The sequence below is a fragment of the Botryllus schlosseri genome, chromosome 10, assembly GCF_051294905.1.
Source record: "Botryllus schlosseri isolate E-star chromosome 10, Bs_hap1, whole genome shotgun sequence".
Classification (NCBI taxonomy): Eukaryota; Metazoa; Chordata; class Ascidiacea; order Stolidobranchia; family Styelidae; genus Botryllus; species Botryllus schlosseri.
The window spans coordinates 10629506-10646523 of NC_137245.1; the positions used below are offsets into that span (position 1 = coordinate 10629506).

General features: G+C 40.1%; 2 protein-coding genes across 4 annotated transcripts in view; both read right to left on the bottom strand.

Annotated features, from left to right (window-relative positions):
* The window catches only part of LOC145448716 (uncharacterized), a 35625-nt gene extending 26043 nt beyond the window's left edge, over positions 1-9582 (bottom strand). Inside the window, exon 1 of the mRNA XM_080327180.1 lies at positions 9559-9582. The gene's annotated coding sequence lies outside the window, so the exon portion shown is untranslated. The remainder of the gene's footprint in view (positions 1-9558) is intronic.
* The window catches only part of LOC145449105 (uncharacterized), a 67904-nt gene that overhangs the window by 17705 nt on the left and 33181 nt on the right, over positions 1-17018 (bottom strand). For 2 of the 3 annotated variants that reach the window (XM_080327579.1, XM_080327580.1), the window contains exon 4: positions 16777-16949. In XM_080327579.1, the coding sequence (XP_080183705.1) occupies positions 16777-16949 (173 nt within the window). Of the gene's footprint in view, positions 1-13982; positions 14257-14456; positions 14554-14613; positions 14700-15587; positions 15699-15760; positions 15894-16776; positions 16950-17018 lie in introns of those variants that run through there. The other variant, XM_080327578.1, reaches the window with a different exon arrangement.

Below are 17018 nucleotides of genomic sequence, written 5' to 3' on the forward strand. Positions count from 1 at the left end.
ATCAGAAGGTAGGGCACACGGTATGGGTAACGTATATCCTATTCTCTACCAGTATGGTGATTACTGATTATTAGGGCGATTTTATTTTACCTAAAAACGGAAGACCTCACAAAACTTCATTTTGACAAAATTTAGCCCACAAATATGAACATTATGTGTTTTCGCACATAATGTTAAAACCGTACTACTTATCTTCATTTCTGGTTGGAAATGTTTATCCTTACGAAGTAGTTTGTCCAGAAAAAAACTTTTTTGAATAAAAAACTGACAAATTTCTACATGAAAAAATTTATTTTAACTAAATTTGGACCTATGAAGAATTCCAGTAGGTACGTCACGCATTATGATTGGAATAATTGGAATTCGTTGTAGTACAACTAAAGATACTTTTCTACATTCTCGGGTAGAAAGTGTCTGTCCTTAGTAAGTAGCTTGCCACGAATGGAGAAAGAACGTTCAACAGCAGCAAGCTGGCAACACTGAAGTTATGCGTACACTGCTGGTGACAAACCGTGTTTCTTCATATTGTCTACATCACAATTTTTCATCATGCGCCTCTTGATATAAGAACCAATGCCCACACAGTCTTGCTTCAGTTAGGATATTGCGGTACGTTGAGTATAACATCATGTAAACATATTTGTTTCATTCGGTCGTTTATGATTCACTACGAGCCGACGGCCTACGGCCGTCTACAACGGGGGGCCTATAAAGTAGGCTATAAGCTGTAAAATGTCAAATAATAAGTTCTAACATTGCAAACATCTACGATACAAACGAAATGCAGATTGCCAAAAAATTTTGAGTTAGGAAACAATTGTGACAGTTTTTTGACCTAACGCTCAATATAGACAAAATGTTGACTTATTTTGACATGTCAAAAAAATCGCCCTACTAATTATACATGTTTATAATGAAGCCTTGATATTGCGAGTTACAATGAGCGTCAGTGCTTCTCCATCATCAGTAAAGTCAGTGAAGCATCATACGATGATTATGATCTACTAATTATCCATCAGATAAAAAGGCACATCATAAGTATCATATGTTTTGCACGTATCAAATAAAGAAATGCTAGGGGTAGAATATGGAAGTCACGTCGTGCAACCATGTCGACCAAGTGCAAGTGAAGACATCTTGCCAGCAACTACTTCGCAACGGTTAAGCAGCGGAGACTCGCAGACGCACAACCATAGAAATATATTCATTCAACAGGTTTGGAATGGGGAACGTTGAAGTTTTATTTTAGCTGCAGTTTCTTTCCGGGGGGTTTCTAAAGAAAATGGCTGCGGCCAAATCTTTTTTTGTCGATTTTATTTGTCATTTGAGATCACATTTCATTTAAAACACAGTGCCCCTTTAGGATAGCAGATGTCTAAGTACAAAGACGACTTAACTCACCCGTAGAATTGCATTGGATATACCAAATAGTGTCCTGTGTCTGATCAGTTTGCTGTTGACCCCGCACACAACCTATTCAAAACGATATCAGTGCTATAATTATACTCATAGTATTTCGTAGATTCTGGATCAATTTAAATCTGAAACAATGTTGATGAAGCTATGCCCAACAACTCCTAAACCCCGTGTTTTTGTGTCTCCTCGGGATTTTCCATGTATATTGAATATATTGAGCGTATTCATCAACAAAGCGAGGGGTCTATGGAGATAGCGTTGCTCATCTGGATTTCCCGTTTTCAATCGATATAAAGTCAATGGCAGCAACAAACGAATATTAAGCTATCTGAAGTTACTTAATTAGTGATTAACGTAAGAACTTGGTAGCTTTGACACCTTAAGTAACGTCCACTTACAAATGAATAAAACTAGGGCAAGTTTTTGTTGCACTCAAATCAAGAGAAAGTAGCACTTAATTTTACCAAAAGTTGCATTTCAAAATACCAACAGTCAATCTACACTGCACTATGAATACAAGTGTCCTGACTTACAACGAGCACTGTAACAGTCTAACTTCATTCATTCATTACCCAGAAGCATTATTGCACATCAATCTCTCTTCAGCCCTCACTCCAACACGAGAAAACAAATGGCAAACGGAGAGATTAACAGTTCCCATACTAGACTATTACTGCACCGCCAAAAGCTGACTGGTGCTTTTTAATTAGACTAAGATTAGAACGGGTAATGACCAGCGGGCCGCAGGTAGGACATCCCTGCCTTAGATGGTCTACCAGACACAGTGGTTCATAACATGTGGGGAAATCCCTACTAGTTGGGACTTCAGGGCCTTTTGATGGGGAACAGACGCACCTGTAAAATGAATACATATACAATACAAGATACAGATGTAAGGAGGCGCAATACTGCGATTGCGGTTACCAGTTCCTCTGGTCTTGGCTGTAGGCTATATGTCGCTGATTTTTGTCGTGTTGTTCACAAAAACTCATTTTTGATTACGAGAAACCAAAATTTGGGTAACAAACATGTTTAGCATGAGCAGTATGACGTGCAATAACGCTTTTGCAGAATTTTACGGGCTACTGGCAGAGTGCACGAGCAAATAGACTGTCCGTGACACCCCAGATATCACTCTGGTGAACGTGAAATCAGATGAAACTTATAGTGAATAATGTTAAAAAAAAACATGACAATAGTTATCTATTAGATTTTCGTTTGATCGGATAAGTGATGCCACAATCATTGGTCTTTGCCTTATACACTTGTGGTTACCGGCAATACTTGGGCGTCTTAACTTGCACTGCATGAAGTCGTTACTATATATACCTTGTAACCGTTTTTGTCCAAGCTCCCCTTTTCTTGGTTTGGCGCCCCTACATAATGCAAGGACTGTATTACATGTACATACGATGGGGTAGAGGTCCAAGTCCGGTCGATTTTTTGCAGGCAGGACTTGACTATTGAAAACATTCCGCGCTCGAATCGCTCCTGATGGCCACTCGACAAATTAACGATCTAATAATTGTAGGCACTATTTTCGGAATCAAATGAAGGCTCTTATAACAACTGTTGGGTACGGGCTCTAGAAAACAAGGATATTTTTAAATATATAGTAAGTCATTCTAGTCAGAAAGCTTCAAATCAAGTTTACTGTACAAATGGCTCTCACCTACGTGGTATAAAACCACGCTTCCAGATTGCGAGACGCAGTGTGCTGCAATATATAATACCTTGTTTAAAACATTTTGTCGGGAATATCCCTATCTTTTGTAATCGAAATGTGTAAATGAATATTTTGCTATCTAAAAGTGCCCGCATCAAGCGTAAAAGCACATTCTATAGATGAAATCACTGCATTCCTGAAAACACCAAATACTTCGCCAGTCTCGGTATCTTTCCCGCAAAACGCGGCAAAAATTTATGATCATTGTTGAATATTGTTTGGAATGAATAAATGAATTTGGCAACAGGATCTCAAGAATATATAGAACTATAGAGCTTTGTATCCCTATGACAACTACTATGCCATCCGCCCTATTACGCCCATTTTCTTCAGCGCCCCAATAACGTCCCAGCGCCTCCCATATATCACCCACTGAGTGTTTGCACCCCCTTTGAAATCCAAATCGCCCACAGAAGGACGATGGCGACATGGTTAAAAACTACTGTCATATATAATATTATAAAATTTTATTGATGGGAACATTTTGAACGATTGGTTACCAGGGTTTTAGGTTGTGATGAATGAAAACTCGACAATAATCGGCAATCGGGAATGAAAGGGAAAAGACTGCGAACCACTGCCTAAACAGATTTCATGGTTATCGCTTCTTATTTGCGAAATAACGAATGCACTTTTATAAACACCTAGTTTAACTAACTAAGCTCTCTCAACTATACTTGTCCTCGGCTGATTAGACACAATCTGTTTCCGTTTGGGCGGGCTTGGTCAATAGCCAAGCCATACTATCAATTATAATTTAGTTCGGGCACTCTCGTGCTTGGCTGGGGCTGTTGAACTATAGTTTGCACGGTGACTGTTGCATCATAGGTAGCATTGAAATGCAGCTAATTCGTCTCATAGCTCTTTGATATGCAAATCTAAGAGGATTGAATCATGCTAAAAATAGTTTCCAGCATGTTTTTGTAAATTACTCCTTTTTATTTTGAGCAATACTGGATAAACGTTACAGTAAAAGGTTGCATGGAAAATTGAAAAAAGTTGCTTAACATTTTGCATCTTTTGCAATATAAAATTACTACAAGCTTAAAACAACATACTACATAAATCGCGAGTATGTAGGAAGCTCTCCGAAGTTGCCCTAAATATAACGTCATTTGTTATATTCATTTGCAAGTGGACGGTAAATAAGGAGTGGACGCTACCGTTTATTTGTATAGTCTGCTACCGGCTCAACAGAGCAATAATTTTAAAGTCAATGGAATCCCTGTACTCGTTTCCCTGCAACAAGACGGTTCAAACTGGATTAATACAATATTTATCTGACCGACTGTAGCGCTGTTATCTACTGGGCATTCCGTGATGAGTAAGGGTGAGATAAACTATCCGAGTATTCGAATATGACTGCTGTAACATATAGGCAATGCTACCCGAGAGAGGTGATGTTATCGAGGATCAGATTTTTATGCTAATTTGAACCTGAAAGACACGATTGATATGATATTTTCCCACCGTAGGAGCCTTGTATCCGCGGTTGGATCTATCGCGCTATGCAGCCCACTTAGCACAAATTTACGGACATTCATAGAATCGACATTTATGTGGTCAACCCGCACATGGTCACGTATCGCTGTGAAATATTCATGATCATGAACCAAAAAATTAGTTTAGGTAACGTGCTACTGCCATTATCTTGCTTGTCGCAGAAACGTTCGTGTATTTCAAATGTTCAAATAACGTTTACACGTATAAAGGCATAATGAGCGGTATTCGAAAACTCAACTTGATGCCTAATGCTTCGAAAGAACTCAAATCAGTCAGGTACCCGATTTGTCCAACGGTATCTCAAATTATGACAAATGTCTCCGAGCTCGAGAACTGTGGAATAAGGCTATGACCTGGTCAAATCTGAATTACGGATTTTAAGACATCAAGTTTTATATGACGGATCATACTGGCTATTATACTTATGAACATTTACGTGTTATGCGTATTAACACTATCTGATCCACTAACGGGTACTAACTACCTACTCGCATGCCGGGAGCTAAAAAATAATTCTATAACTTCGCACACTATTTCCTGAACACCATTCAGCAAATGCCCGCCATACACCAACCAACCAGCAGATACGCGATTTGGCGTAGTATTTTTGAAGTCAAATTGTAACACTCTATAACACGGTACCCGGTATGTAATCTGATTGAGGCCAGTAATATCACATTGACATGTAATTATTCGCATAATAAATTTAATCGCCACCCGATTCGCTTACGGTCTTCCTAATACGATATCTACCTATGTACATTGACTGGATCAATTCGATGTCATATTCCATTTCCGATTTTGTGGAAAGTAGCAACCTGAACCAGGAAGTCGCCGATACTATTTCAGCGAAACCATATGAATCACGTAAAGCGGTGTATGCGTGATATTACTGTCAATAATCTGAATAGACATCTTGCGTATAACCCTAAGCGTGCTTCCGTGGTAACAGAAAAATGCTAGTAAATAGAACAGTGGTCGGGACCATTTTTGTCCGAAGAGCCATACTTGCCCTATTTTTCCGTATCAACTCCTAAAGAGTCATACATGCCGATCAACTGCTACGTCAAAATTGAAAATACGTGACGTCGTGGTAGCACTAATTCGAACTCACTACATGGGATTCCTAGTGTGCGCCATATTTTCTCTGTAGAAACTGGTATTTATTGTTCGAAAATAAAGCTCGAAACGAGACGTAAGGCACAGGCGGTCAAAGCATCATTGATAACGCAATTCATTGTAAGTACCATAGAATATATTATAATTGATATTAATCGAATGTGACTGTCACACTGATTCCAAATATCTAAATACTAATGGACTTCTCAAAGTATTCGGCGGTAACATAACTTTGCACCACACGCATACATTTTATCACCGGTACCACACAGAGCTGTACTCAGGGCCGTAACAGCACTTCGTCAGCCCCCCCCCCCAAAAAAAACGTTGACCTCGGGCCTCCTACAGGGTGATAAACCGAACTTCTGGGGGGCTTGGCCCCCCAGACCCCCCTTTCACTATCCGCTTTTTCCCGCTATTTGACATCTGCATTGGGTGTCCGTTTATTGAGTCAGCTTTTCCCGCCTAGACGCGCGAAGCGCGAAAAATTTCAGTAAATCATGATTGAATCAGGCAATATGATCGGAAATTACATATATATTGCTATCAATTTTGATCCTCTCTCTGCTCACGTAATCAGATTTACCGGTAGAGCTGAGCAAGGTCTGTTTGAAAACGTAGGACCGCCCAATAATAATTAGACATCTTCGGGCGTATACCCGTTGGCAGGAACGAAAACAGCACTTTGTCAGCCCCCCCGCAAAACTTTGGGTTGGGGGCTCTCATAGGGTGATAAACCGTCCCCCCTCATCACAGTGTTCGCTTTTGCCACGATATCAGCTGCACTGTTTAGTGAGCCAGCTCGAAGCGCGAAAATTTTCGATAATTCATGATACAATCGGTCAATAAGATCGGGAATTGCATATATATTGCTATCAATATCTTGTCCTCTCTGCTCACGTTATCAGATTTACCGGAAACTGTAGGGCCCGGAAATAATAAAATTAAACATCTTCGGGCGGGTGGACCCGTTGGTATGACTTCGTTACATGATTTTATTTCGTGACCTCCTGTCTGCTATATCAAAAATATAGAATCGTTCAAACGTATTAAACTAAAAGACGCACACGATTTCAAATTGGAATTTCTTCACTGCCATATATTTTTTTTCCTGCCGGATGGTATTTGTCTTCTGAGGTTCAGATTGCCAAGACAGGAACATATGGCGCCAGTCATTTAGGCGCCTATGGACAATTAAACCTATTATTTTGTATATATAACGAAGTTTTCGGTCTGTGTAAGGGCAGTCCGTTTCGGCCAAGCTTTTCGCGCTGCCAATCGTTCTGGCACACTTCTCGGAGTCGCATGTAATATGTCCTAAATCGTTATATATCTTGGTGTGTAGTGGCGTGTTAATGGTCAACTCCGATATGTCCATTTCTATAAATCTTGCGTGTTTTTTCTTGGGGGAAGAGTATCAAATAATCAAGATATTTGGATACATTAAATCGCGCGCAGCGCGAAAAATTTGGAAAAAATGGCATGAATTTAAAAAAAATACTCTATAATTTATGCTAATTCCCGAAATAATTTGGGGCCCCCTTCCGAGCTCGGCCCCCCCAATTGGGGGGTTTGGGGTGCGGCAGTTACGGTGCTGGCTATACTTATACTTAGCAATTAGGAACGTGGATAGCTATGGCGTTGTTTGTAATTCGAGTTTGTAATTGTGACAGTCACACCCACAACAGCTCATTTCTCGCCGTGGATCAGGTAGGCAATGTGGATTTGAAATCTGCGTTTTGAAATGGGGGTCGCCATGTCTCCTATGCTCTTTGATTAATCACACACCCTGCTAATCAGTCCGGTATCACAATCACGGGATTTACAAATGATGTGCAGGCAGTGTTGGGATGACTCGAGCCATGACTTGACTTGAGTCAGACTCGAGTCAACTTTTTCGTATAACTTGACTTGACTCGAGTCACTTTCCAAAAATGACTAGACTTGACTTGACTCGGCGCTTCAAAAATGCGAATTGACTCGTGACTCGGAGCAAAATTTTCGAGTCAATTTCGAGTCATCAAGGAAACGGTATCGATTAAATCACTGAATTTTGTGAATGTTGGTATTATGCGCGATACTCCTGCTGTGTCACTTGCGAGAGTAACCAGTCATTCACTGATTGTACGTTTCACTGAACCTCTATTGTTACATCACAAATATATTGACAACAAACGTAATGATCACAGCTTACGTTGTTAGTAGTAGTAGCAATAGATTAACCTCATAACAAAGTATCTCTGTTTCTTACACGGCCCAGTGCTTAAATTCCACGGTGATCGCCTTTACCGACCCTCTTATATGACTTAAATCCATCGAATATAGTTTGTGCGTTTATTTTTTCACGGATGGGTATAGTGTATTGTACCATATAAATTTATTAAACTTCTCGAGGCTTCGAGTCGATTGGCTGCTAATAACAGACTGTTGCATGTTGCTATACATAGTAACTCGAGTATTTTATTTGCAGTTCTACGTGTGCGTGAGCGATACAGCGCCTTCTTGACGAATGTTTAACTTTATATTAGTTATTTGATTCAATATAAATGGCCAATTATTCTGTCTTTTACACAGCTAGCAACCTGTTATGACTTTGAATCGTCACTGATACTTCGAAAATTCAATTTGACTTGAACTATGACATGACTTGACTCGAGTCACCTCCAAAAAACGAGTGACTTGACTTGACTCGAGTCACCTTCGAAAATCGATTGACATGACTTGACTCGAGTCAAAATGTGCAATGACTCGAGATGACTCGTGACTCGAAGGTAGTGACTTGATCCCAACACTGTGTGCAGGACCGTCGACGAACGCAATACTTTTATGTTGTTAAAATGAGCAGTTTTACAAGGTATTGAATTAATTTAGACAATAATATTTGTACTTGCTCGTACGACAATTAATTTTGAATCACATCTTGTCATCCCACGAGATTAGGTTTACCGATGGCTCTGATTTAGATTTAGCCTTATTAAATTTAGGGCATACGGCAATACCCTTTTTGGGGTTATCGCGGGATAACTCCGGGCGGAAACATTAATCACATTGTTGAAGCATCTTGTCACTACCCAAAAATACATTGGATTCGCTCGCACGTAGGCTACCAGATCAAACTAATATAAAAACTGAACTCGTAATTATCGTTCTTCACGGTCGGCATCATGTGCCTCTGTGGGCCGAAGTTGTACCACGGGTTTCAGATGACAACGAAGTTCACCCTTTGGCGGCCTTGACATCTTGAATAGAAATTTCGGAAAACATGTAATAGCTGTCATTTGTGGCAAAGGTTTTATCGCAGCCGACTTTTTTGGCAGCGAGCTTCGCGCAGTCGCAATTTTACCGATTCATCATATGTCTTGATATATCCAGAAGCCGAAATGATGGTACCGAATAGTTACGTACCCGCCGGTACTAGTAATGTTTTTTTTTTTAGGGGTAACCTGGAGGAACCGCAGTAAACCTCCACCCCGTTACGCTTGTGGCAGCCCCATGGCACTACACTATGTTACTATTGCCACAAGCGCCTTAATAGGTCACTCTTGGGTCCAAAGTACCCAAGAGCTCCCAGTTAGGTTGCTTCTGGTTGCTATTTTCCCTTCAAAGTTTCTTCACTTGTTGGTACTAACAGCTGTCACAAGCAGGCTTTGGCTGGGATACTGGCCCGTCAAGCGGACGCAGATCCCGGGGTCGGAATATGAAGGCCTAAAAGGCCATACTCTTCCTGGGTGTGCAAGTGATTGGAAGTATCGGTTGTACCACAAGGGTTTCGCATCAGCCAGGCCGATGCTTACCTTAATACAACCAAATACTCCAAACCACTGACGTAGAGAGTGCGTATGTGTGCGACTGTGCGTCTATGAATCATTTGTATAAATAGTAGCGATATCATTCCCCTAAGGTAGAAGGACGGATGGATCCGGAAGGGGGCGTTCTCTTCAAGAGAGCTCCGATCAACTCTAAAAAAATTCTTCCCACCTTCCCCAATTTTTTTCATCGCTATGCCCGTGCTTTCTAATCTTTGATAGACCTGGGCCAGAAGCACACCTACTGATTGTCATGTTATAATTAGGGCTGGGCAAAATCGAGTACCTGAGTGAATCGATTCTGAATCACGTAATATGCTTCGAGTCGAGTCGAGTAATCGAGTATCACTCATTATGACGTCATACCAAAAGGCATTACGTCAAAGTTCAAATATGTACCATTTATGCCACCACAAAGAATATAATGCCTGTTATCCATCTCATCATACTTTCGTATTTTTTCGACCATACCGACTTCATTTCACTTGGTTACAATGTTGTGGGATAATCATTACTTCGGAAATGTGCTACGTCCAGTAACCTTCGTAGCTTTGTACCACAGATTTCGTATGCTATGATACCGCCAATCAAGGTTTCAAAGCTTCAACAGTGAAAATTAGTATCGAAACTATAATTCTCGTTGAATAATTAACTTTCAGTGGTGAGAAGCGTATAATTTCAGTACTCGAAAATATCATATTTTGCTACTCGACTCGAATCATTGAAATTAATACTCGATTCAGATTCGAGTACTCGAATCATTGTGCCCAGCCCTAGTTATAATAATAATATTAATATTCGCAGAATTATACTCCTTTCGTGTCAATTGTCGGCGATGGGTTTCTGTGGTTCAGGCTTAATCCCGCTATATGCGAATTCAGTTCTGAACCGGTATAATATCTATGAACCATCTGCTAATAAACTATATCAATATTGTGTTAAAATGGTAAATACCAACAAACGCTCGACCGTGCGCGATAGGTTACAGACATGATGTTGGCACTTACGAATTGCACAGGTATACATCGTCTCGTCATTACCATAGTGGTGGTTCGTATGATATAGCTTACGTCCGTTATGCGTAAATACTGGCTTCGGGGACTGAGAATTTAGCTACAACGTCAAATATTAAGAGTACTGCTGAAGCGTCGCGAATCCTGGGTAATCTAATTTTCCCCACCTCCGCTCAGCGTGTATGTCATTGTCATTGTGCGATTACGTCAAGCAATATTTATTATTACTAGATTTTGGATTCGGAAAGAAAACGTATACGCTCCTGCTTACGCCACTAACGCTCATGTTTTGTCTAAAGATATCAACTTGTTTAGTTTTAAATTTTCATCAGTGAGCCTGACTGCTATAATTCTGATCATTCCTTTAACTTTCAAGAGTATATAAATTTTCGCGGGCCACTAGCGAACTCCTCTGTAGTCGCCAAACACTGATCTAGGACGTTTCTCACTATCCAATCCGCGGTGCAGAGCTTGATTCATTGTAATGCATCCCAGGAGGTATAAATTGTTGACAGCATAAGTATTCGTCCGCATCATATAGTATGAGAATGGAAGCATTGGTATGGGAATGCGATACTAATCCTCTGTTTACTCGAACACCACGATTTAGAAAAGGTGATGGTACAGCGCCCTCCCCCATATTATTAGGCCCGTATAGTTTGATCGAAGAGCAACACGGGGAAGTGGTGTCGGATACGTTGTTAACACTTAACGCGATTAGTGAACGTGAATAAAAAATATGGCTTATCGTAAAAATGTTATATATTGTAGTGTTATTGCGTGAAAATCGAGGCATCACAAAATTGCTTTTATGCTTCAACATGTATGTTACCAGACAAAAGAACTAAAACTAATTAGAACTCAAACTAAGATACTGAGATTTGAAAGAGAAATAAAAATACTACTTCTAAAAATCGGGAATATATTTCGCCTTTTTTCCGGAAAATTTCAACTGTGGTCTGCCAAAACAGGCGTAAAGCTAAGAAAAAGTCAGTCCACTTATGACATGCCATGGTGTGCTAGATTATGATATTATAGGTAGATGCTAGATCAGGGGTGGCAAACTTTTGAGCTCGCGGGCCGCATTCATCATCTGAATCCATTCTCGGAGCGCACTATATAAAATTGGGACTATGAACCAAAACGCAATATTGGTATTTGATTATATAGTGAGGATGAGGATATGGGGATAATATATATGCTTATTTACAACAATCCACACATTGCTTTGATGATATCGTACAAGCCTCAGAAACAGTGGCGAGATTTCATAGGCTGGTCGGCCCCAATAACCAATTTGTCAAAACTATATAGCGATGAAAGTCGGTTGTCCCGATTCTTAGAACAGGATTGAAATTTAAATCTCAGAGCAGCGATCTGTTCACTTACTAATTCAACTTTTAGTTCAGTTCCAGGACACACAATGCTGACAGCATCATAGCCATGTTAGCTTCAAACACGCTTCTACTATGTGTAGATAAAATATAAATACCCTAATTCTACGCATACATACAACGAATCTACCTACGACACGCGCGAATCGTTTTTATAAGCACATCACTGAAATAATTCAAACTGGAGTGGCCAATCTGAAATCACACTCGTGATCCGAATTATGTCAATCTCGTTTAGGATGTCTGTCATGTTTAGCAGATGAAACCTTTCAAACTGCGTGGGCTGATGGTTTGATGGCATGGAAGGTTACGACTGTGGATGAGAGAATATTAAATATGAAATTCAGACTAAATACTAGGAAATAATAATGAATAGGATGTAAATCTCACGAAGCGCGAAAAATTTTTTCAGTTGAGCTCAGCTTCGAGCCCCAGCCTTAGAATTATCATGGTGAAATAGGTTAAGAAAAATTTTAATCAAGTGTCTGCATTAATTCGATATTTAGTACGCATTGTATCAATATTTTTAACAAGTTTTTTTATACTCTCGCGGGCCGCACAGAACAGTGTGGTTGGCCGTAGTTTGCCCACCCCTGTGCTAGATTGTGAAAGGGCAGTTTCAAACGCTATGAGGGACCATATTTACTGTGATTGAATATTTTATATGGGCGACAATGCAGTGTGAACGGAACCACGCAACCCGGTAACTAAATTTTATTCACTGATATGTTCGCGAAATTAGGTAATATTTGTTGATCTACTTACTTACCTCTGGCTATTTTCAGTTTGTCAAGTAGAAGTAGTTTAATCCTCTAATCAGAAAGACAGCCTGAGGAATTTCAGGACTGTTTTCAGGCAGTACCAACATTTAATTTTCATAAAAGTTGAGTAAAGCTCAGAATTTTCGTCGTGCTTCTCGCACAGCAGACTAATATGATTTCACGAACATATCAGAGATTATAATTTAGATATCGAGTTGCGTGGTTTCGTTCACACGGAATTGTCGCCCAGACGAAATATTCCATCACAGTAAATATGGTTCATCATAGCGGGAAATTAGATCCACTTGAGTAAATACCCAAGTAGCGGTCAACTACTCGAGTACTTCAAAAACGTAGAAGTACTTCGTTACTGACCACTGCTGTGTAGAATGTATAGATCTTTGTTTTCGTGATTCAGCGAAAATATGAAACTCGCCGAAGGCTTACATATTAACATACGGGTTTACCGAGGGGTAAAAGGTTAGGAACCTCTGCTCTACAATCCATTCGGGCACAGGCTTGCAATTCCTATCGTTAGGATGTTGCAGAATAATCAGTACATCGTTCCTTTTGATATAATATGAGTGATAATAGTGAGAAATATTACCATCCATGCAGTAGCAATCGCCAATTAACTCATAAAAGGCCGTGTCAGCTGCATGGTCACTTTTAGGCGGGCACATTTGCGTGGATCTTGTAAAACAGACTGGTACGGAAAAAATTGACAAAAAGTGAAATCGCCAGCTTAAGTAAACGAAGAATAACGTAAATATGATTCATTGAAACTTCGGCAGTTATTTGCTTTGGTGCGGATATAAAAGAGTACTATTTGCACCGTATATGTATATGTGTTACACAGTAATACAGTGCACATTATTTGTTGAATGGTATAGTATCGAAAATACTGTACAATAAAACTAGCGTTGCATCAAGCCAAAAGAATTCCTTTATATGTCGAAAAGGTTAAGAGGATAATTATCGGAATGAGCCGTAGTTTTCTACTTGAGCATTTTGTCCGAATATAGTAGTCTCTGCGTTATCCGGTGTCCGTATTGAGCGGGGACGAATGTGTATGCCAATCACCTGAACTCCATACTGCTTCTGCAATTCATTCGCTGGTGATAGAAAAATTCTTGTGGATCCATCCTAAAGCATTATTGTTCTCAATTGAGATGCATGTAACCTTTAATAATAGACGAAAACCATTTTGAATGCGCCCGTGTAAGACTTCTTACTCGCAAATACATTTTAGGCTTCTTTATTTAAGTAAAATTTATCGATGGAGAACAAACGGTATCCAAAGGGTCCCTCAGTAGTTCTGCCATGCCCTTGACTGTAAACGCAGATGAACATATCATTGGAGGCTACGAGCTTTGAGGCGTTGACCCCACACCAGACACCCAATGAGAATTATCAACAAAATTCCGGCTACTACAGAAAGTGCTGCTAGCAACGTTGCATCTCCTGAGCTCTCCTGTTTCATGAACCAATCCGTAGTGTGAGGATAGACAACCGTACCTGAAACCATACGCATGCAAACTGCATTTACAATATCAAAATTGTTGTGGTGCTTTATCAAATTAAAATTTCCATACCATCACACAACACACTCAGCAAATCTAGTAAACTCAGACTAATACACATGCACAACTGACCAATCACGCATGTTGTTTATTTTTTTTGTAGATTTCGAAAATTTATAAGCCATTACCACAAACCTGACGTAGAGGTCTCCCGCGCACACGATTTTACGTTATAGTAATTCATTGTTCCATTATAATTTGCTCGCAATGTGACGGTAACATTTACTGAAATCTGAAAGAAGGTCAAATTATGGTCATCGAAACTTCCAAAATATGTTATTCATATACTCACAATTTCAAGAGCCGATATCATTTGGCCTACAACTCCGTAACTCATTCCACAGCATTCCGCTAGTACAGAACGAACTTCCTCGTTTCCTTTTGTAAAAATTGAATTTGAGAGAACGTACGGTTTCTCGGGTACAATCAATCTAGCCTACTATTTCCACTATCGCTATTCACCCTTTAAACCTATATTAGACGGATTAGGGACATGAAAAAATAAGTCAATTTGAATGTCTTGGGAGGACAAATTGCAATCAGAACTTTCCCTTGCCTATCGCCAACGTATTGCTGGGAAAGCGAAGGATTGTGGATAAGTTCACTGCCAGTGTCCCAGTTGAACATAGATCGCTTCAAATTAGGCGTCGAACCTACAGACGTAGGCATCAATTCGCGTAACTTAGCCAATGTTTGTAGAACTTTTCCCGTCAGATTTTCACGTGTAGGCCTAATTAACTTTGATTATTATCTAGTCCAGTGGTTCCCAACCTTTTTCGACCCATCGCCCCCTTTTCAAGGTCAACACCGATCATCGCCCCCCAAATTTTGTGTACCGAAAATTGGGCATACAAACTGTAATCACCGGCGGGTTGACTAAAAAAAAAGGTCAAATTTTCAGCTCGATATCTAATTTAACACACTTTTGTAACTAAATTTCTGTGGGTTGATAAAAAAAAAGGTCAGCCGTTTTGACGCGTCATCGCCCCCTATCGCCCCCTTCGCTATTTTCGCCCCCCCCCCCGTCGCCTCCTTTGTCCATTTACGCCCCCTGTCGCCCCCTTCGTCATTTTCGCCCCCCTAGATCGCCAAATCGCCCACGTTGGGAACCACTGATCTAGTCCATTCCTAAATATGAAACTAATACTGACCTCGATAGTTATCGGCACCTTAAATATTTTATTTGATATAATATATGTAACTATAGACGTAAACGCAATCATATATAGGTAGAAGTATATGAGATAGGATATGTTTAATTCTTACCAACAAATAAAGCCAATGATTGGTCAGTTGCTGCAGGATTTGAGTAGAAGTGGATCGAGCCATTCGTAAATAAACACAACGATTCAAGACCTACCGGTGGATAAGGTCCAACTGAAAATATGCATTTTTACATTCATTTCAGACCATGGATGTAACAATGGATATATACTTACATGTTATATTGAAAGTGGAAGTAGACAAGTACTTGGCAGTATGTTCGGAAAAGTACCTCGTAAATTTGTTCTCCAAATAGCAGGATACATTGATCCCATTAAGGTACGGGTGAATCGATATGTAATTGTTCGCCTAGACAAGGAAACAGGGATGAGATAATTTAGAGTCAATAAACCAAATGCAATACAACTTTCTACTGGTAACCCACACATTCTGCTGCCAATTGTGTTATATGAGAGTGTGATATATGTATTGGAGTATATGTCAGTGGTCACCAGCCTTTTGCAACCAAGAGCTACTTCTTGGGAACTGCTTGAAGCGACGGGCTATCGTGTACTCCCGCCGTTTACCCGTGATCAAGCTATATATTTAAAAGCTCCCCAGTAATAATCTGAAAAATGGTTAATGCTGCTATTCGATCTATTTTTCGAACAGACTCGCAGGCTACTCATCCGGTCCTCGCGGGCTACCTGGTACCAGCGGGCGTCGCGTTGATGACCCCTGGTATGTACAACGAGTGTTTACAACTTTATATTTATCGGAGCGTTGTTATGTCCACATCATATCCGCAATATGTCAGTCGTGTAGGAGGCTGCAAATTCCCAAACATTTGGGATCCTCGGCAGTGCTCAATATTGTGGAAATAATCAAACGTATATACAAAACACGTATAGGCGATGATGGAGTAGAAGCACTTCTTATACCACAGGAATGTGCATTTACTTTTACGTTACCCTGATGACGACGTGTGGTCCGTTGCGGGTCTACGCACCAATAAGTGTAGTGAGGGGAATTATTATTGATTGTCGATGTTGACAGATTGTCAGATTTCCGCTATTCCGAAGCTATTGTCGTCGCTGTCACGTAACAGATCTAACTATATGAAAAACCCATTTCGTGAAATGCCCGCTATTTCAAATAGGCATTTTCGCGGGCCAAATCTGGTTGCGACTCCAGGATATATGCAGATAAGAAGATCAGAAACATGATACAAGCGATTACGATTCGAACGAACCAATAGTTTATCTTGAAGTAGGAATTTCGCTGTATAACCGGTTTCGCCGCCGTCGTTACTTGCGGAACAATTTAACGAAAGTTGATTGACAGAATCGGGGATGGAATAGATATGTCCCACATTGAATATCTTTCGGTAAGCTTGATTATTAATCTGGAGCTGGGCTGAAATAGCTGAAATGAAACGAAGGAAAAATCAGATTTGAATCATATGCATGACCAATGTGCCAACTCAAGTAGGAG